At 40.5% G+C, this 21,831-nt stretch overlaps 1 protein-coding gene across 3 annotated transcripts; it reads right to left on the reverse strand.

The window, feature by feature from the left end:
• Positions 1 to 5,201: 5,201 nt before the first annotated feature.
• Positions 5,202 to 17,880, reverse strand: LOC104935865 (amphoterin-induced protein 3). 3 transcript variants are annotated; one of them, XM_027288293.1, is made up of 5 exons: positions 17,697 to 17,880; positions 13,812 to 13,888; positions 13,592 to 13,659; positions 7,797 to 7,874; positions 5,202 to 7,183 (listed from the first exon to the last, which is right to left on the reverse strand). In XM_027288293.1, the coding sequence occupies exon 5, from the start codon at positions 7,141 to 7,143 to the stop codon at positions 5,761 to 5,763; it is 1,383 nt and encodes a 460-aa protein (XP_027144094.1). In that variant the 5' UTR covers positions 7,144 to 7,183; positions 7,797 to 7,874; positions 13,592 to 13,659; positions 13,812 to 13,888; positions 17,697 to 17,880; the 3' UTR covers positions 5,202 to 5,760. The 3 variants fall into 3 exon arrangements, 2 of the variants coding, with proteins under 2 accessions (XP_027144094.1, XP_010750078.2); XM_010751776.3 differs by lacking the exon at positions 17,697 to 17,880 and having other exon boundaries at positions 13,812 to 14,306; XR_003463789.1 differs by lacking the exons at positions 5,202 to 7,183; positions 7,797 to 7,874; positions 17,697 to 17,880 and adding an exon at positions 12,783 to 13,452 and having other exon boundaries at positions 13,812 to 14,311.
• Positions 17,881 to 21,831: the final 3,951 nt, after the last annotated feature.

A 21,831-nucleotide genomic window follows, 5' to 3' on the forward strand; every position in this document is an offset into this window, starting at 1 on the left:
ATACAATAAAAAATAAACTAAATAAATAACATACTGAGATTCAGACAAAAATAACAGCCTATGATGAATATAAGTAAGTCATTGTTTTTTATAAATATCACTGTGTGTTATGTATATGATTTGTATATTTTGTTAAAATGTAATCAAGAAATATATAAGATTACCTTTCAATAGCTAATAAATAGCAAGAATTGTCGATCATCCCTTTAAATAATCATGACATTGTTTTTTTGGCCACTGGGTGGCAGCAGAAACAAGATGTGCACACATCAAATGACATATTACCCTTTGAACTGAGGAGGCTGGCCTGTTAAGCAGTTACCCGTTTCCACAGCAGCATTTATTTGGAGTCACGTAAGTCCAAAACTCACTCTCCTTTTTATCTCTGTTTTGTTCTCCACCAACTCCTGATGAAAATATCCGTCTCTTTAGCAGCTAATGCTAAATACTCCACCATGTGCACCTAGCTAACCTTAAACTAGTTGCTAACTTTGTCACTCAGTACTAGGCAGGTAGTTTAGCAGCACTTTTTCACTGGAAACAGCAGACTGGACTCAAGGCTAATGAGAACGAGAGTGAGAGTGAACAAATGCAAAGTTGTGACCGTTAAACCACATCAGTTATACTGATTGATAAACAATCCTCTAGAGCTGCAGAGATCCACAGATTTGGGTGATAATAATTGTTTGGTTCATCAGTATAAGCATAGGTGGAAGTCCAACTTTCTGCAATAACTCCACTATATTTATTTTATAGCTGTAGTTTTCAGATTAAGATGTTACATTAAACAACGTGATGAGCTTCTAAAAAAAAATTACATTGTTTTTGGCTTGCAGCCCCAAAGACACATCCCCCCTATAAATGTCTCACATGGGTTCATTTGAATAAGAGTTTGAGGCGCAAAGAGGTCAAATTGTCTAATCATTTACAAAACAACACAGCAATTATAAAAGAAGTCAAAAGCTAAGATAAACTTGCATAGCAGAACTTTGTTTTTTGTTTTTTTACTACCCCATTAATCATCTGAGGACACACCAGATTTGTTTGACGTGCCAGACCTGTAGGTTGGGAACCACTGGACTAAAAATAAAGTAATTAAAACTAGACACACCTCGATGAATTGCAGCAATAAAATGTTGCTTATGCATTGATGCATCAGTATTAACAAGTCAAGTCATAATAATACATCAGTTACTGGGGCTGCAACTATCAACAACCCAAAGATACTCAGTTTGCTGTCATAGAGGACAAGAGTAACCAGAACATTTGGACGTAAAAAATTATTAAAAACAATTTATCATTTATCAAAATAGTTGGCAGTTCATTCAGTTATTGATTAATCAACTAATTATTGCAGCTCCATCAATCACAGGGGCAATTTTCCTGCAGAATAAGTACTTTTACTTTGAATATTTAAAGCAAATTAACTTCATATACTTATGTTTCTTTACTTTAGTGGGATTTTGAATGATGGGGATATTATTCATTTATTTTAGAGTCACAAACCATAATGTTGGAGACATTGCAAGAAGAAAAATGAAGGGATCAGCATAGTTATTGCAATTCATCCTAAGGGTACTGCAGATGTTTGTACCAAATTTCATGGTAATCCTGACAATAGTTGTTGAGACCTCATGGTGGTGCAAGAGAAAAGGGGGACAGGGGATCATCAAAGTCATGAAGATTCATTGCCTAGAATGATAAATATATTTACTATATTGTCAGGACATTTAAATAGAAATCATAAATGTCAACCTGCTGGCAGTGCTAGAGGGAAAGTCAGGAGATCATCAAAGTTAGTAAGTTTCATCCTCTTGGGTCTATGAACATTCAAAATGTCATGGCAACCCAACCAATAGTTTCAGCCTGGACCAAAGTGGTGGACTTTGCCTCCCTGGAGCCACGCTGTACCATAAAGTACATTATTAAGTATCACTGGTGCTACAAGCTGTTATAGATTGGGTACATATACTGTCTAATACAGTAAATATATATTTTTAATGGAAAGAATAAAGCCATATTTCATCAGTTGTCTTTTAGTGGGAGGATAATAACAAGGGAAGCACCATAACCGCGTGATACAATGAAGCTGGTAGAAGAAGTGGCATAAGCTGAACACAGAGGAATAATAAAAAGACACGGGGATGTTGTAGAAAACTGTTCAGGAGCAGCAATATAAAACTTAAAATACTTTCAGACATTGTGCCTGTCAAATCCTATAATATCCAGCTAAATCCTACTCACTGAAGCACAAAACAGCACCAGGGGGTCTAATTGTAACATGCTGAATGACTTAGGTCATGATGTATTACTGCATATGCACTTTGTTTGCAATGAAATGGGATTGATTTATAAATTTGATTAATGAGGCATTCATGCTCCGTGTGGCCCACAGAGATCCGTCTGAGGCCGGGATCCTATTTGACATGTCGGACGTCCACCTGCATCACAACGCTCTTAAAAAACACAGAACACGGAGTTCATATTCAGTGCAGAGGTATGATAAACAGCTTGTTGTCTGGTGTGCGGCACTCCACATTTATTTGAGTCTTTTTTGGGAAGTAACCAGCCTACCTCCTCAGGAAAAAAAACAAACAAACTACAGTATAGGTATACTATAGGCGGCTGCTGGACTGTCCTGAAATAAGTGCTGCTGTGTGTGTTTCTCGAGCACATATACCAAATAAAGTGTCCAATTAGAATGAAATAGGGGGTTTTGTCGTTTTGCTGACATTGGGCCTCAACTGAGCCTGTGTATGTGGGTGTTCAGCATCTGAAAGATATGTATGTATCTGCCACAGCTGGATGCCTCCACTCCAGCCCGATGACTGTTTTGACAGTTCAGTAATAGCCCCCGTTGACAGTCAAGGCAGCCCTCAACCACTGAAAGCAATTCAACTTGTGCTATTCAGAGTAAAACTCCCCTTTCACAGTAATTAGATTCTTGAATAAGATGATTTTGAATCCCTCTGAGCTCAGCAGAAGTAGGGAAAACAATTAATCTGCAAAGGAAAGTGCATGCTTTAATTGATGCCTGATGGAGTGTTTTGCTTTGGAGAAGGGCATCTTTTAAAGCATCAAGGGGTCCTTCCTTTACATCTGGGTAATTTGTTAGAGCAGTTGAGAATAATTTGCAGAAAGACGGTGACACGTAGCCTTGCATCTTTTGTGTGTAGTCCAGTGTTATTGGTGTAATTATTGGGCTATCTGTTAATGTGAACAAATGAAAAAGGGAACAGTGTATCGCTCCTGTTTTCAGCAAACGAAATCCGTCTGTTTATTGCATCCTCATGTTAAATAAGTAGGAGTATGGCTGACAATTTGATAGAGTGAAATTTTCATTTATAGAGTGCTGTTTATTCCTCGTTTTTTGTTTGTTTTTTTCCAAATGCACTGCCGAGGCCTCCCATTATCAGTAAAGTACTTGCTGATGCAAGGTTAAAATGAAAATGCGGGATACCAAATGGCATCAGGATACTAACTTCACTCATTCTAACACGCTGCCCACGCTGAGGTTGATTCCCTAAATCGGCAGTGTGTGCTTACATAACCGGGGTCACTTGTGGATCCTCTGTGAAATAGAAGGCCCTTTAATAAAAAGTGCTCACATTATGTCCTCTATGTTTTAACCTGTCTGCTAATCATATCAGAAACAATAAATCCCAACCCAGCTGTGTGTGCTGTGTCAGAGAGCGGAACCAGATTAGAGGGATTTAAAAAACCCACTGAAATTGACAAAGCACCTGTTTTTTTTTTTTTTTTATCCTCACGGTAATCGTCTAAAACCCCAACTCACCACACCATGTAATGTCTGTAGCACATTGTCTCTGAAAAACAACAGGTCACGATGTTACATCATCACAGGGGCACATAGCGGTGTGTTGCGTAATCTTTCTGCAGGAATTAAAATGTTGTTTACCGTTGCAAAAACATTTTAAACTTTAATAAATGTAACAAGTAAGTGTGATTAAACAGAGTGGTGCATCACAGTTGTGTTCTTTTAACGGATTTTTGCTTAATCCCTGAGAGTTTAATAGTGATGAAACTCAGTGCTATCAGAGAGCTCGTCTGTCACAGTTTACCGCCCGGCTGCCCATTTGATTTTTGGATTTCCACCTTCTTTTTTTTTTTGTCTATGAATTGACATTCAACTGGTACAACAATATTAGTCTCCTTGGGCTGGAAATGAGTCAAGTTTTAATTAAAGATTTAGAAATAATCAAAGGCCCACACCTCCAGCAACACGCTCTCCTTTGTGAGATGCACGGTTACTGGCAACTTCTCTTTGACATTATATGAAGGATTACATCTAATCCTGTTCAATCTCGATGCAATCCTTACTCCCACCCAGTGTTTGCATTGAGATTAAACTACAATCTCAAAACATTATGGATGCAAGGACTTGAAGAAATTGATTTGTTACTGGTTGTCTCATCAGGTTTTAAATATCCCTTCATCCCCCAACCATCCATATGCTCTCTTTGGTCTTTCGTGTCATCATCTTTATGTGCATGCAAGCCTTTCTTCAGCATCTTGTTTTATCTGCCGCGTTGCAGTGTGTAATTCTGTCATTTGAGGCATGTTATACTGAATTAAAAACAAACAAACAAGCAAAGCTATACAAAGTAAAGCCCCCGTGCTGGGTTTGGATCAGATCTGCTTGAATTATTTGTCACTTCAGTTCAAATTTTTGTGGTTGTGCTTATTCCGCAGCGTTCAAAGTGCTGTGCTGTGTTTGATCAAAGAGATGCTGTCTTTGAAGAGCGGCCCAGTTTGTGTTTGTTTTCGGTTTGTTGACACTTCTGATTTCTGTACTTCACTATTTGCCAGATAAGCAGAATGGAGATAGTCATTGTTTTCCGCTGCCAGATTAATGCAACAGGTTTTGTATGAGATATGTATATGTATGATGCATCACTGCAGGATGCACCTCTGTTTTCTGCTAGATAAGAGTTTTAAATGTTTACTGAAAGCACAAAAACATCCATAGCTTTGCTTGCTGTATCTTAATTCCCCCCCCCCCACACTTTTTTTTCTATGATAGCAATGGATTTGCTAAAATTGCCTTCTAAATCAAAAGTATATCAGCAGAACAGGCAACTCAAAGGGAGCAAATCCTTTATTGGGAACACATGGAACAGAAGCATTCAGGAGTTGAAAGTTTAGGTTGCTCCATGTTTAAGCTACATATTAGAAGAGATATAAGCTGTATATTTAAGTTATCTTCGGCTGGTGCGGTGCTAGCGCCTGTCTCTACCACACTAAATATGGAGCACCTGAGCTGAGCTATGATACACAGGCTGAACTTACTTTCTGCGGTCCGTTACAGTCATAAACTTGAAGCGTTTTTTTTCCATGGGGCTTTTAATCCTTGTTAAACACTGTCTGAAAAGTGAGCCAGATTATTCCGCTGATCCCACGAGAATTATTCCCACCTAAGTTCTATACGCAGAGAAGTTATTAGCTGATTTTTAGGGCTGATAATGGCTCTACTGTGATTTCGCAACGTCAGTACACAGAGGATAATAAACCAGTGTTGAAACTTTCATTTCGACTACCGGACCAGATGACAGAGAAGAGCTGAATTGGAACAGGAGATATTTTTCTTTTGTTCGGCGGACTTTTAACTGCAGCTGGCAGTCTGGAAAGAGACATGATGTTCTTATTGCATCTCATGGCTAATTCCTGAGTAAGGAGTTTTGCTTTGTCGAGAGGCTTTGTTTCCACCTAAATAAAGGGAAAGAAAACACATGTTCAGCGTCAATATTCAGGCATCCACGCTGTTCCTTCTTCACTTATCATTGGCTCCATGAATGCTACATGCTTGTTAGTTTGGATTTTGTGCTGGTCTCTCGTGGAGGTGGAGAAAACAGAAGTAAGGGTGCTGCCGTCGTAGGTCGCATTGGGGGTAACTGGAGGTTTGGGTTGTTTACAGCAGCTGCAGCGACATGGAGTCAGGTAGAGGTACATGAGGATGAAGACCATAGTGACCGCACAGCCCAGCAACGTTGTGTAGCCGGTGTTGAATGACTCTGCTGCAGGCAGCAGCACTGTCACATTCACCTCACGGGTTGCATTCAGTGCCTGTTTAATATCCAGAGCTGTGCACACGTACAGACCTGAGTCATTGACCTTGACTGCTTGAATCTCCAAGGTACCATTAGCAAACAGGCTAATTAGAGTGTCATTTATGCTGCTTTGGGTGATGTACCCCCTGCTGGGGGATAGCCATGTAAATGAGAGGTCTGCACCATTCAGGGACGTTTGGCAATCTAAACGCACCCTTTCTCCCTCTGAAACCAACACATTGGACAGGAGCACTGTCACTGGCTGTGAGACAACTTTTTCCAAAGTGCAGTTGTGGAAGAAGCGGTTATGTCGCAGGAACCGGATGGTCGCTTGTGGGTCCCCATAGATGCTGCAAGTGTGCTCATCTGTGAAGTCTTTCAGTGAGTCATAGCCCCTCAGATTCCAATGCCAGAACACACTATACATGGAGCAGTCACAGATCAGAGAGTTGTTGTAGAGGTACAGCCCCCGCTGTACCAGCCTGGGCAAAGCTTTCACATCCTCCCATGGCAGACGAGCCATACGGTTGGACGAGAGGTCCAGCATGGTCAGGAAAGGATGACTGTGGTCTTGGATGGAGAAGAAGGGGAAATCTGTGATATGGTTGAGGCTGAAATAGGCCTTTTTTAAGCTGCTCAGACCACTCAATGTGCCAGCTTCCACCTGTGAGATCTTATTATTGTAGAGAAGTAGCTCCTCCAGCCTCCACAGCCCCTGGAAGTAATGCTGCTCTACCACTTGCAGCTTGTTAGAGGACAAGTCAAGGAGCCTGAGGCCGGAGGCGTTGTTAAACACCCCACTGCCAAGGGAGCTGAGCTGGTTGTGGGCCATTCTGAGATTTTCCAGCCTTGGCATCCTGTTGAAGCTGCCTGGACCCAGCCAGGACAGATGGTTGTGGCTGAGGTCAAAGGTGACAGAGAAGGGGGGCAGGGATAAAGGTATCTTGGCCAGACCACTGGAGCTGCAGCTCACTGTGTCAGATATACAGAGGCACATAGATGGACATGTCTCTTGAGAACCCTGGAGGAGACAGAGCTGCAACAGTAGAAGACCTGGATACAGTCCACGGGTCATGTTTCCTGAATTCGGATCCTTCTATTCCCTCTTGACCTCCCTAGTTGGATAAAAATCAAATGAGAAACAGCATGATATATTAAACAGGGATTCTTTTATTGACCCACCTTCTGTTTCAAGCTGTTCAACAACCACGTAATACAACAATAAGGTTAATGCTATACACAAACTCTCAGCATCTATGGCAGAAGAAAAATGGTTCAAATATTGTTGCTTCGAAGCCCTTTTGCCCCAGAAAAATCTCACAAATGCTTCACCTTTATGTAGAGATCTTTCTGTATACAGATAATAATACAAGCATTATGTATTTTTAGTGCAGCGATCATTGTAGGGCTGGAACTAATTTAAAATCATTTTTCACAAAGTTTTCTCAAAGTACAAGGATGCATCTTGGTGACAAACAGTCCAAAACCTAAACATATTCAGCTGACTATTAGACAAGACAAGACAAACGACAGATATTGTTCACATGCGAGAGGCTGGAACCAGGAAATGTTTCAATTTGTTTAATTCAATAATGATTAATTGGATTACGAAAATATTTCTCGATTAATCAACAGTTTGAACTGTTTAACGTCCACTAAGTAAGAAAACTTTTAAATCCATCACAAGAACTTTAAAGCATTTAAAAGTCACAGAGGGAGACACTTCACCTTGAAAAGATGTTTCTTCGTTAGTTGTATCAGCTGATGAACATTATCAGAGTTGAGTTCAAACAGATTTCCTGCTGTCTGGATGAATTTGAAGACAGAAAGAGGGAAAGGTTCACACACCACTTCCAGTCAAGTGAGCAATTTGTCTCACTTAAATCATCCCATGCTCCCTTCTAAAAAAAAAGAGGGGAAAAAACACCAAATCCAAAGTAAACTGCTTAGCGACAACACAGGGCTCTAACTTTCCTGTGTCTTTGTCCTCTTCAAAGCTGTATCATGTCAGTTAATCCTCCTAACATTGCTGTCTAATCCGTATCTTTTTCTCAGATCTCATGGAACAATGCTTTTCCCCTCAGCCAAGTTTAAGGTCCCCCCCCCCTCCCCACACATCCTACTGTCTTTCTCCTCGTCCCAAATGAGAGTGCTGCTCAACAAACATCCTGCAGTGCTTTGCAGTGTATGGCAAATAGCACAGAGCTCACTTAATCTCCCACAATCCCCTCCTCCTCCTCCTGTGTCATTTAGAGCCCAGCCCTGTGTCTCTCGCTCTCATCATTAAGTAATGATACTGGTGGCTGCCCTTCCTTCTCTCTTCTTTTCTTTCACCGTCTCTCAACAATATCAGTTTTCTCACAGTATTCTTTTTAATATTATATTCCATTAAACTTTTAGTGGCTTGCTTACTAACAGATGAATGTAAGCTAGGAGCCTCTCTCATGAATTTTACATGTCTTATCTGGTAACCTTTTCACCAATATCCCCAAAGGAGATATTTAGCTATGCCAACTGGACTTTTTCTGTGTTTATGTATCTGTGTGTGTATGTCTCTGTGTGTGTGTGTGTGTGTGTGTGTGTGTGTGTGTGTGTGTATACATTTGTCTGGATGTCACATTACTTATTGTAAATACACTTTTTCTTGTGAGTTCATTCATTTTGGTCAAACCTGTCCACCCCTCTACACCTCCGTGTATTTTGTCTTTCTGAATGTGAAGGACTCTATTTTTGTGATTTTGACTGGCTGTCCCATTGCCCTGCACACACACACACACACACACACACACACACACACACATACTCCTCTGCAAGTGCCTTAATCAGTACATCCTTTCTTTTCTCTCTGAGTCCCCAACATCCCTCCTTCCCCTTGGCTGTGGGTTTGACTGGATATATGCTGTCCATGCTGCTTGGTCATGGTGGTCGTGACAGCTCTGATTTCTGTCACAGTGAATTAGCTCTGCCTCCCAGCAGCCACCTCCTCACTGCCTATCCCCAACCCTCCACCTCTTCCCTATAAGTGCTCAGGGCTTTGACTGACTCCCACTCACTCAGTCTCTCTGCAGAGGCACATAGCCGATTCCCTGTGGATTCAGGCTCTCTGGTCGTGGGTTCACTTCTCAAAAGGCGGCATGACGGGAGCAGATGCAGAGGCCATGGAAAGATAGACGCAGAAGAACTGAAGGAGGATGTAAGGTGTAAGGCTTCTGACTGAGAGTCAGGTTACAGTATTCCTCCTCAGTGTTGGGATTAAGAATAAGAAACCGCATTTGGATGTATTTGTGTTGAAATGAACAAGCTCAATCACCATCTTTGGCATTGTGGCATTACACACAATCTTTACCCAAGGCTAGTCATCAGCTTGGCTGGAACATGTAAGAAATATATACGCCCACACATGTACATTTGAGATATGTTAGGAAAAGATTCAGAACAAGCTCTCCTTGTAGGTGTAGGTGGTTTATATCATGGCTCAGATGGCCTCCAAGTAATTTGTCTGTTTTCCCGTATATATATTGAACTTACTGTAAAGGAAACCTTTTTCTGAACAGCTTTTTAAATATTCATGTTTTATTGATTGTTTGAAGATATTATGTAACACTGTTGTTTGTTCAATGGGCTATGCCGATCATGCACGTAGTGTTTTTCTGAATCCCTAAATGTAAAGGGATCACATAAGACCCCTATAAACCAGTGTGCTCATCTGCATAAGCTGATAATGATTCATGGTTTGATTTGTTCATATGTTTATGAGCATATGAGGCATTTTGATAAGGTGCATCATCGTGCCTGCGTGATGTCAGTAGCTGCATTTGTTTTTAGCTACAGTATAATTGTGCTAGGAACATGTTCTTTTTCTCAGGCAGCCCTTATCTTGCTGCTGTTGACACAACTTGAACATTTCAGTGCCTCATTATTTTCAGTATTGACTTTCATTCTGTAAAGCATCTGTCATCTTTGAGTGCAATCATTTGTCATTGTCGTCGGAGATCAATTCAATCAAAGCATGAACAGGTAAACAGGACAAAGATACTCAAGTTTCTGTGCAGACTTATTTACCTAAATCGTAAAGCAATTATTTATGCCTTTTTCGGCTGATTGCCTCTCATCACACAGTAATAATCTGTGCAGTTCCAATAGATTTAGGTCCTCTGGAATGTCAATATTATACAACTTCATCTCTTCCCCATTTTTACACGCAGTGTGGATTGAAAATATTTCATGTCGATCTCAATTTGTTCCCGCATGTTTCTGTGTTTGTCTGTTGTCTGACTAGGCTGTGTGGCTCCAGCCTGCCGTTCTGTAAAATCCCTAATCTAATCAGTATCTTTGTATCAAGCTGCTTTGCAAATCCCGCCTTCTTCTTATGCATATATTTGATTAGACTCAGCGTATGCAAAATAGTCCTGTCAAATCAGCCAGGTCCAGAATGGACCTTAAAGCTTAAACCCTGACCCTGATGCATCCTGCCTCCAGCAGAAAGTGATTTTCTCTTTACCATCTGCTGCAGAGGAGAAGAAGAAGAAGGGAAAAAAAGAAACCCACAACAGCACAGGGAAATGTCTGCTCTTATCTTGCCCTTGAGAAGCAGTGAAGCTCACTATGAGTCGATAATATAAAGCTTTATGTTCTCGAATGCAAGAAGAACATTATAGCACTGGAGTGAAGAAATGCAGACATGTATTTAAGTATTCTTCTGTTATTACTCTTCCTCTATGCTGAAAAATGAAGAACACCCCATGTTAATAATAACAATACCAACTAGCTGCTTTATATCTTCCTTCAACAACACACTCGAATGTGTTTTGAAAGATAAATTGAAACTGAAGACGGGGGAATAAACAATGTCAGGCTCTATGTTAATTACTGAATACATATTTGACAAAGTGACAGGGCAGGAAGAGAATCAAGAACAAGCCTGACTGCAGCATTAATGCGCTGAAATATCCAACGTTACTAAACGCAACAGTGTAAACTGTGCAGCTGAAGGGTTTACATAGCCTCTCTCTGCCAATTATGAACCTGTGAACCTGAACATACACACTCTTGTTCGGTATTTCTTGTGCCTTTCAACAGCTTTTTGTTAGCGCGGCTGACAGCCACACTCTCGAATATGGATGAGTCAGTGGTTGGATAAAGATTCAGAGGATTGAGTTTCATTTCTTTTCTCTCCCTGGGTGCATTTTCAGTCTATATGAGCTCTCTGTTGAAAAGGAGTTTCAGACAGTGCAAGACTGTTTGCTTGCTCACGAGGAGCTGCTCAACCGCTCCATATGCTTTGAATTCATAGTGATTGCAGTGCATTATCTGAGAATGTCTTACTCCAAACACCCCAGACCTGGTGAGATAGTGGTTTTATACACTTTGTTGACATGTAGACAATATAAGTGCATTTTCTCCAGCTTTCCTCCACTCCGTTCATCTTGTGGATGCGGTGTACTGTAAGTGTGAAGAGACAAGCACACCATCTAGTGGTTTAAGACCTGACTGGAACGGTGAATCATCCAATGCACATGCTCCTTTGCCCCTGTCCTTATTAGTAGTGCTAAATTAATAAGAATAATTAGAATACAAATAAATAAAAACACTATCAAACGGATAAATATTATTAAAGTTAATGGGAAAAGAGCCTAAAATGAAACATAAAAGTAGACTCATTACTTGGACATCTGCATCAAATTGACCCGCTGGAGACCACACTATTAAAAGAGCAGTTCAACATTTTGTATGATATCTTTATACTTATATGTCTAAATATCTGGGAATATATCAGCCTATTTCTTCTTGAACAATGCAACATAAAACTATCATGATAATGATTTCTTACGTTTATTTTTGTATCTATATGCTGAGTGGGACGTTTAACATTTAAAAACTCAACATGTCAGTGCTCTCTGGTGGACAACACGTGAAATGGAGACAGCATTTGTAAATCACCTCGAACCTCTTGGCTTGTTTTGTGCTGCAATCTCTTGTTACTTATTGATGCTATATATACATAACAGAGCTTTTTATCTGCAATAAACTAATATTATTGGTCTGCGTCTAAGCCCATAGGTAACACAAGCATCTGAAGCTCACTGTTTGTTTAATCTTATCGTAAAACCGATATTTTGTGGTTTTACTGGAATTTCTTTTCTGGGAGCTCTTATGGTGGTTTCCCCTTGGGATTCTGTGTGGATTAAACAAAGGAAATAAAACATATTCATTGGTGAGCTACAGAGGTGTTACTGAACAGATTATTTTTTTACCTTTACACAGACACAGGCTAGCTGTTTACTTCTGCTTCCAGTCCTTCTCCTGCAGCCAGCTGCTGGCTGTAACTTCATATTTAATGGACAAATATAAGAGAGGGATTGATCTTCTCATCTAATGCTCATCAAGGAGGTGAAAAGTATTTCCCAAGATGTCGGCCTATTCCTTTTAAGATTCATGCCTTGACTATTTTTATTGATTGAAAATTCCTGAATATTTTTTTCCCCACTGCACATCGACCTAATTCACACTGCAGAAATTATTTTAATTTGAAAGAAATCACTGACGGAGGTCAAAATCAGCCAGATGGTCACACGTACATATGTTTGGCTGCTGTGTTTCCGCTACCCATGAGCACAGGAATCAAGCATAACTCTTGATTATAATGCACACCCACGTCTTTATGCGTGTCAATACACAGGGAGCAGCTACAGGAAAGAGAGGCTCGGAGTATGAACAGCCCCATGTCTTCCCAGCCTCTATCATCTACGCTGATTGTTAACGGATTTCAATTAGGATTCACAGGAGTTAATATGATTGCTTGCTGTTTACCCTTTCTTGCTTCCTTCCATGGGAGCCAATTATGCATGAGTAGCAGTGGATGAGCACTGGACGCTGCTAATGGCTCTGCTTTTCCCTTTTGTGTTCACATTACTGAAGGATATGGGTTGTGAAATGAGATCACTACTGACTACTGTGCTATCAGAGATTGTGCTATAAAACATTATGGACCAGAACATAGTAAATTGTGTGACGTGACTGTGGGGTGGCAGGCTGTCTGCTCTTTTATCTGTTGTCCTCTGCTCTCCTCTTCTTTTCCTCATTTTTTTTGTCATCTCTCGTCTCTCACATCTGCTGCCATATCTGCTCTCTCTCCACTTTGCTCACCCACTGAACCTTCCTCTTGCTCCCTTCCTTTCCCTCCTCTCCTTACATCCTCTACTCGTCTCCTTTGGTTTATCCACTCAATTCTTATCTCCCCACATCACTTCTTTTTTTTTTTTCCTTTTACCTCTCCTCTGTGCCTTTCATCTCCTGCCCTGTGGTTATCAACCGAGACAGACAGGACATAAGCCAAGCTTCTAGCCTCTTCCGCTTCAAGATCACTTACGGTAGATTGACATATCTTTAAAAAAAAATCCATTATATCACAATCAATAAGGATTAATGTACATAATATAGGGATTTCACATAAATCACAGTCAGAAAATTAATCATTATCTTATTACTCAGAGAACGTATTGCTCATATATCATCGGAAATACCTGAATGCAAGTGTGCGTGTGTCCTCTTGCTCGGCCATGTATACAGACAATTGCTGTGCTGTGCTGTTCTGTAAAGAAGGAGTGAAGTTGAGCGAATCACTGAATGCGACTGAAAGTAGCTGGTGTTTATGCATGGACTTTGAAAAAAGAGAAGACAAGTAGAGAAACAGAATGTCGTCTCTCAAAGACGACAGATGACGATGTCTTATCTCAGGTTTACCTCACCGCACTCCACAGTGGAGATGGATCCATGTCTTCGCCACCTGGGCCACATCGCTGTTGCCGTGTCGATGCTCCCTGCTCAGACAGACATTTAGGGACATGAAGGGTGATGAGCAGTTAGCAGTTCCATCAAGGATCTCCAGGGCCATCCGTGGAAAATGAAACCATCTCTGAACAGGTAACTCAATTTAACTTGTGGCCGCCTTCTCTGGAGCTACAAGCACAAATACTTTCCCAGTTGATGAGATGAGGTAACAGAGCATGGCCGGAGTCACTGAGTGCAACAGGAGAGGCCCGCTACACCCTAATTGCCTGGACATGGTCAGGGGAGGCTTTTCCACCACTTTTACAGATGGAGAAGCGGACACTGAAGAGTAGAAAGGTTCTGGGTTTTCTCCCCTTCCTTTTCAATCAATAAAATAGACTGGCTTTAATCATGGAGCTATTGAGTGCTGAAGCTAGCAAAATGGAGAGTTGGTCTTCTGGAACCATTCCCAACTTTTCCCTCCATTTCAAAGGCATGTCTCTGCACAGGAGGTGAAAATAATATATTTGGATTGAATTTGCAGCAAAGTCTACGAAATATATTTTCTATTCCACTTTGCACTGCGCACATGGAAATGAGTAGCTTCTTTTCTAAAAGGATGTCTAAAAGAGCATGTCTGCTTTTAGCCTCTAGGGTTGAAGAAGTACTCATATCTTGTATGAGTAAAAATTACGAGTTAAAGTCCTGCATATAAAATCCTCTTTAATTAAAAGTATTATCAGCATAAAATACTTAAAGCAGCAAAAGTAAATGTACTTATTATGCAAGGAAAATGGCCTTCGTAACTGAGGTTTAATAATATATCTCATTATTCGAATGTTTATACCAATGCATCAGTCTGCTGGAAGTATTTTGCTGTTGCAGCCAGCCCATGCAGGATTTTAAATGACTTAATGCACAGATAGTATACAGTACAGGTAGTTTAATCCACTGGTTTCCCCCTGAGGGTTCAGGTCCTTTCAAAGCATTGCAAGATAAATCTGGAGAGCTTGTGAGATGATTAATGGGGTAGAGAAGAAGAAGAAAACTATGTCCTGCTTCACAAATTTGTATTTCTCTTAAAGTCTTTTTTTTTATAATCTTTTTTTTTTTTTTCAAATATTGGATAATATTGTTGGGCTATTTCAGTGAAACTAGCTGAGAATTTTAGGGGAGCAATCTCTCTTTGCTGGAACCCCATAAATGTCATGTCCAAAGAAATGTGACAACAGCTAGACATAGCTTTTTTGTTGAGGGTCACAAGAAAAAAAAGTTTGGGTTGGGAACTACTGGCATAATCTCTAACAATGCATGGTATTTTATAGACAGTCATATGTTTTTCAGTGTAAAATATTACTATCTTACTGAAATATTAGATACATTTGTGCACGTTGCATACAGAGGTCCATGTTGGACTTAAACCAGCCACCCTCCAGTTATCAGTCAAGTCCCTAATGACTCAGCCTCTGCTGCCAGATGCTGCTTTCTGTTAACTACTGTCAACTGTAGTGGCCTGAACAACATCATTTCCTCTGAAATGTAGCAGACTAAAAGTCTGAAATAAAATATAGAGAAAGAGGTCTCACTCTCACACCACTCATTAGAAATCACTCTTATTAGACCATTTGATAATTGTTCTCCAACTCTTATATAACGATCACATTGACCTTCCATCGTCCTGCTTAGTAGTCTGAGTTGGTTCATTCAGGAAAGTCATTTTAATGATCGCAATTTAATGTGTGGCTCAATAACGCTATCTTCTAGTCCATTATTAATCACAGTAAAAAAGTTAGCTCTGTTAATTATTGCAAATGTGTTACAATGAAAATGCCAATGCGCCTTGAAAGCCTCAAGGTATTCCCACATAAGTGATGTATTGTTCATGCTTCTGGAAAAACTCCTAATAAAATCCCTCCTGTTAAAGTGGGTAACAACAGCAGATAGATCTGGCTTTGGCTGTAGTACACTGTCTTTCAGTAAAGTCTGTATGACTTCATTAGAACACATTAGATGAAACTTTAATGTTCCCTGTGGGCAAATTGGGTCATTACACCTTCATGTTCAAGGGGGGAGCTTTGATCATATAGCATGTATTGGCATCCAGCCTTTACTATAAAGCAGCATTGGCGATATGAGAAAAAAAGGCTTTCTTTAATGTTCGAGCCCAGATTTGAGCCTCACATTAGCATCTTTCCTGCTGAAGTGTCCTTGAGCAGGACGCTGACTCCCTACCAGCTATGTGCTTTCTGCTATTCTGCTGCAGATAATGTAGCCATAGAATAAACACAACAAGCAGACAGGCTTGTGTTGATCACCTGCAGTGATTCTCATTGATTATTCACTAACAGAGACACTAATTCTACTTGAAAACAAAATGCGAAAGAAAAATGATGTGGTGCCGCCGGTTCTAAAACTGAGCGAAGGAGCCGTATATCATGCCTCTTTCTGTCAGCCGCATGCTGTGAAAGCGAAGCAGAAGATGAAAAAGAGAATGGGTGGTGGGTAAGAAAACAAGATTGAGTGAGACTGATTGTAGCCTGCAGAGGGCAACCATTAAGCTCACCAAATATCATTATCAGATTTTCAATAATGTTGCAGCCATCAGGTAGTGAATGCAGACAGTGTTGCTGCTTCTGTTACCGGCTCTAGCTGCACCAGGTGCAACATGTTTTAGCAATTCAATCTGGCTACAAGGCCACAAGGAGGCTTTACTTATTGCTTAGATCCCAGAACAAATCATAAGCCCGACAAATATCAGGGGCTGGGTTGCCTGGGGAGTGGCTGTAAGCTCAGTGGCTTGGATGGGCACTGTTGTTTGAGTGATTACACAATGATTACCACCCGCTGCGTACTGTTGTGCAGTGTGTACGCCGCGGTACAAGGGCACTTGGGGGATTTACAGTGTTCTTCATTATCAAAATTTAAATTGCTTTGCTGATAAAGACTACCCAAAATGAAACCATATTTCAATAGATTATTTCTCCCCCTACAAAGCAGCAATGCTTATCATAGGCCAAAGCTAATGAGAGATAAGAAATTGGTGATAAGGGAATTTGGGCTTGTGGGTTTTTTTTTTTCTTTATTGTGTGTGCTAAGCACTAAAGTAGCAGAAAGGTTATAAAAGACCAAATAGTCTTAATAATCCTGTGCGTATCAACAGAGAGAACGTCAGTTCATTTGGATCACATAAGAGAGGAAGGGTACTAAGGAATAAAAGTGGGAACCATCTGTCAGTGCAATCTGGCCGAAGTTGGCCCTCGCTTCTCTGTTTTGATTATTTCCTTATCTCTCACTTACTGGCTAGCTGTGAGTAACAGTGACCTGCTGGATTGCTTCCTAGAACATATTTCCTAGGCTGACTCCGGCATCACAATCCATTCCTAACGTCAGTGGATTTATTCCGAGGCTTAAAAATCCCACAAAGCATCACAAGGATCACAATAAAGAAATCTTGATCTAATAAACTGCCCTGGTCAACATGTAGCTAACATGCAGCCAGAAGAGGGCTAAATGTGAATGGAGTGAATGGGTGTAATGGTTAAACATTAAACATCCTGTATTAAATGACTTTTACTCCATAACTGGAATGAAAAATAAAAGTTTACACTTGACAGCCGGGCTGGTTTCACAAAGATAGACTGTGACTTAGATCAGACTTCAAATAGACTGAAGATCTAAATTCATCCCTTGCACACAGTTGTTTTAGTTCTTGACTCTCTTATTTTGCCATGAATACTAAGTTGAGACTTTCTTTTTCAAACTAAGATGTTTGCCTCCTGTAAAGATTGAACAGTTACAAGGACATCTTACTGGGAGAATTCAGAAAAGAGTGCAACAGTACAAAAACACAGTTCATACCTGGAACAGAGCTGAGCTGCTGTGGCCTCTTAAGTGGCAGAGCTCAGTTTTCCTGCTAAGCCATCAATCAGCCTCAGGGTAGTTTATCTGGACAAACTAAAATGACTGACTGCTGTATATTTCCAACAGAAAATATCATTATTTGACAAAAGTTGAGTAGACATTACCCCATCCACGACATTGTTAGCAAACCACAAATTGTGAGCCATGTTTTCCTTTGTCAAATGGTGCCACTAGTCAGCAGGTAACACTGATTGTCACCATGGAAACGCTTGACAGTAGGTGTCATTGATAGTTGCCATGGAAACGTGGCTTTTAGTTTTTATTTAGTCTCTGTGTAAAGTGGATAACGTTTTAGGCTTTCAATAAATGTGTCTTTATTTTAGGGAAACAGTCTTACTTGCAGCTTGGTAGATTAGGCCTGGCCTGACACTATAAACCTCTCTCAAATATCTTTGTGAAACCAGCCACAAAATTAAAGCTCCTGTGTTTAAAATGTAAAAATCTCACACGTTGGTGCCTCCCAGTGGCTGCAACACACCGCATTAAAGAGAGTGTTGTAATTTGTTGGCACAATGGAGCAGCTTTGAAATACTTGAATAGCCATAGGAATAGTCTGACATTTAAAAAAACAAAACAACAACACGTATTTGCTTTCTTGCCGAGAGTTAGATGAGAAGATTGATACCATGGAGATACCAAGACATATTTGGGGCAAAGAAAACAGTGAGAATTATAATTTCCTAGAATCCAAGGTGACATTCACATCACAGTCCAAAGCCCCAAAGACATTCAGTTTGCTATAATATATTCTCATGTCTGAGAGAGGAATGAGTCACAGTTTGGCGATTTTTACTTACTTAAAAGTACTAAAACAATCAATCAGTTATCAAAATAGTTGCCAGTTAATGTTTTACAATCACTGAACTGTTCCAGCCGTACCATCAATTATTACATCTGAGTCATCTATCTATCTATCTATCTATCTATCTATCTATCTATCTATCTATCTATCTATCTATCTATCTATCTATCTATCTATCTATCTATCTATCTATCTATCATGTTGCAAAAATGGATAATATATGATATCATAAATAAAAGCCAAGAAAAAGGAAAAAAGTTTTAAGAGTTTAAGATCATTTTGACAAGGCTTAAAAACTGTGACAATAAAAACAATAAAATGTAAATTAAAATCCATAAGGTGAATAAACACAGGGGATAAGAACAGATCAGAGAGGATGATCAAAGCTTAAAAGCTCAGCAGTTAATGACGACAGTGAATGTTAATACAGCACAAATGTAATGTATTACATTTGAACAGCACTGCATGACTATTAAGGATTGCACAGGTGTCCGTGAAACACTGCACATGTGGCAATCTCACCCTTTGCCAAACAATCACTCTTTGCCTTGTTACTCCTGTGCTGTGATTTTTCTTCACCCAGATTGTGTCCTGTCCAAGTAAACAGTGTCTTTGAAGTATTCCCCCCAATGTTAATAGCCATGGCACCTTTAATGATGAGGCAACAGACAAGGCCTGGGAGAAATATTAGCTCAGCAAGGTCACAGCAGACAAGGTCCCATCTGTCTCTGTGCAGCCTCGGTGGATCCCAGGCCCTTACATTACTATGGCCCCGGGGCAGGGAAAATGGATCATCAATCTGATTTAGAGAGACTCTGGCCAATGCTGTCATTCTCAAGCAGAATAACACTAGTTTCTTCTCCCGTCACTTTTGCAGGTAAATTCATAATGACTAGTGATGTTAAACTGTCTCATGTATGGTATGGCGGCGCTGAGCCCAGACCTTCAGAGCGCTTCGCATAGCATTACATCACACCAGCATGCCACAAAAATCACTCTGCAGCCACTGTGGATGTCTCTGGGTTTAGTGCAATCCCGTCAGGCGGGTAAAAAGAAAAAAATAGAGCAGAAAAAACCCAAAACAGCTGTAGTAGCTGTTTATTTTTTATTTAATGGTGAACATACTGCTGCTATATATTTGAGAGTAATTCCCTGCCTTTCTCATGAGGTTTAAGTCTATCAGTAAACCCAACGGTCAGTCACTTTGCTCTAACTTCAGAAATGAGACACCATGTAAAACCAGATCAGAGATGCCTTTAGCACAGCCACTCCTCGCTCTATACTGTGTTTATACAGACACACACACACACAATCACATACACAAAAAAAACCAAAAAAAAAAAACCACACACATCCCCTGCAATGGAATTTGGTGTTGTGAGACCGTAGAAATGTGGTGTAAACGACAGGCCTCCATAGCCACATGAGACTGTTGATAATGAGTCTGTAATCCATTTGATAGCCTATAAACTGAGTGAGATTCTTATGAGCCTCAGCCAGGAAAGACAGCCAAGGAGCGCCCTGAGGTAGTCATTACCGTAAAGAAAAAAACATGAGGAGGAGCTCGAGGCTAGTGCGGGCAGGTCACCACTGCTAGTGGATCTTTGCACAAGGAGAAAGGATGGAAGAAATCTCTTATCAGTTTTGCCCCACCTATGAAGTTTCCTCTTAAGCAGCTCCTGCACGAGGAAAATTTCACATTTGTCTGCCAGTTCAAATTTGCTTATCTTATACTGAGAGGAGCCTGTGAGAGGAAAGAGGTTGTCTCCTCAATATGCGCCCTTAAGGGATCTTAAGCCAGTTCTTTTCTGCTAAGCATCCGTCTAATATGACACAAATCTCTCCAGCAGAGGAATGCCTTCTCTAGCTTAAGGTTGCTTCAGGTACATTAGTTGTATTTTCCTGCCTTGTATGTGTTGCGCTGAAGCACGGCAGAGAAAAAACAGCAGGAGAACCCCGACTGTTACCTCTAGCTGGGTGTTTAAAAACCTTGGCAGCAGCCCAAGAAACAAGCGGGTGGTCAAGCCAAGCTCGCTGTGCTCCTGCAGACTTTGAACCCGATTCCTGCAAATCCACACATTGTTATTCACCTGGAACTTGCTGTTTGGTTGACTTCCAGACCCAAAATGCATTATAGCAGGTCTGCTCTGCGCACTCAGCTCAGCCTAGCCTTGGTCTTTATACTCTGCATCACATCACACTTTCATATTGAGTCCAAACATCCCTGTAGAATTCACTCCCTCTGCACACAGTGTGATAGTGTGCTTTGTTCTCTCTGGCAAGGTGAGCATTGTCAAGGGATCATTTAATAAGAGAGGGATTGCTTGGAAAGGACAAGAAAGGGCCTCAGGTGGAGAACCTCCCTCTGATGAGGATTAGTTTTATCCTGAATATGCAAATGACATTGATTAAGGCAGAGACAGCACTTCCCTTGCTTCTGTATGGCATTCCTCCTCCTGCAGGTAATCTCTTGAGAAAGTACTGCAATACAGCCTTGGGAGACAATGCTAATAGCCAAAGATGAACTGCCGTCATCATGATCATCATTTGTAGTTCACCGAAAGAGGGTTAGTGGCAAATTATATAGACATGTCATTGAACAACTGGTGTTTGTTTTTCCTGTTCTGCATGCTGATTAACATGATAAGCAACATACTTCTCCATTCCTAAAATGCACTAGATGCTTCTTGCAGTGCATGAATACAGATTTATCATCTACCCATGCTGGGACTTTTAACGTCTTAATCCCTCAGCATATTGCAGGAGATTATCTTTCTAAAATTAACTAGCCCCTTGAGACTGCAGAGATAGCAGCTGCTTTTTGCCACTTGGCGAGTTTTCAACAAACAAAGTGGCTTATTGCATACGGAAGACATGCTCACATTAGCTTTTTAAAAGCTGTAAGATTACAGGACTATTGTGCCGTTTCCACTGCCGCTTGGTTCATTCAAATCTAGACGAATGGTTTGTGTGCAGGTTGGAGGATTCTTAAGATTTTTTTTTTCTTTCTTTCAAAGGTTGTTGGCAGCATATGTGCACTGCGTGTTGTCACTGTACTGGGAAATAAAAAGCGAAAAATTCTAAAGGCCTGCCAATCTCACTTCAATCCTGGTGTGTCTGGCATTTATGAGAAGTAGTCAGTCTAAATTACTCAGAGGGAAACTTTAGCTGTCATATGCTGTGGGAAACCAAAAAAAAAATAATGCACTGCATCATCTTTAAAACAAAATATAGATTAATCGTGCTCATCGTGCTGCGTGTAAACAAGAT

The sequence above is a fragment of the Larimichthys crocea genome, chromosome XV, assembly GCF_000972845.2.
Source record: "Larimichthys crocea isolate SSNF chromosome XV, L_crocea_2.0, whole genome shotgun sequence".
Classification (NCBI taxonomy): Eukaryota; Metazoa; Chordata; class Actinopteri; family Sciaenidae; genus Larimichthys; species Larimichthys crocea.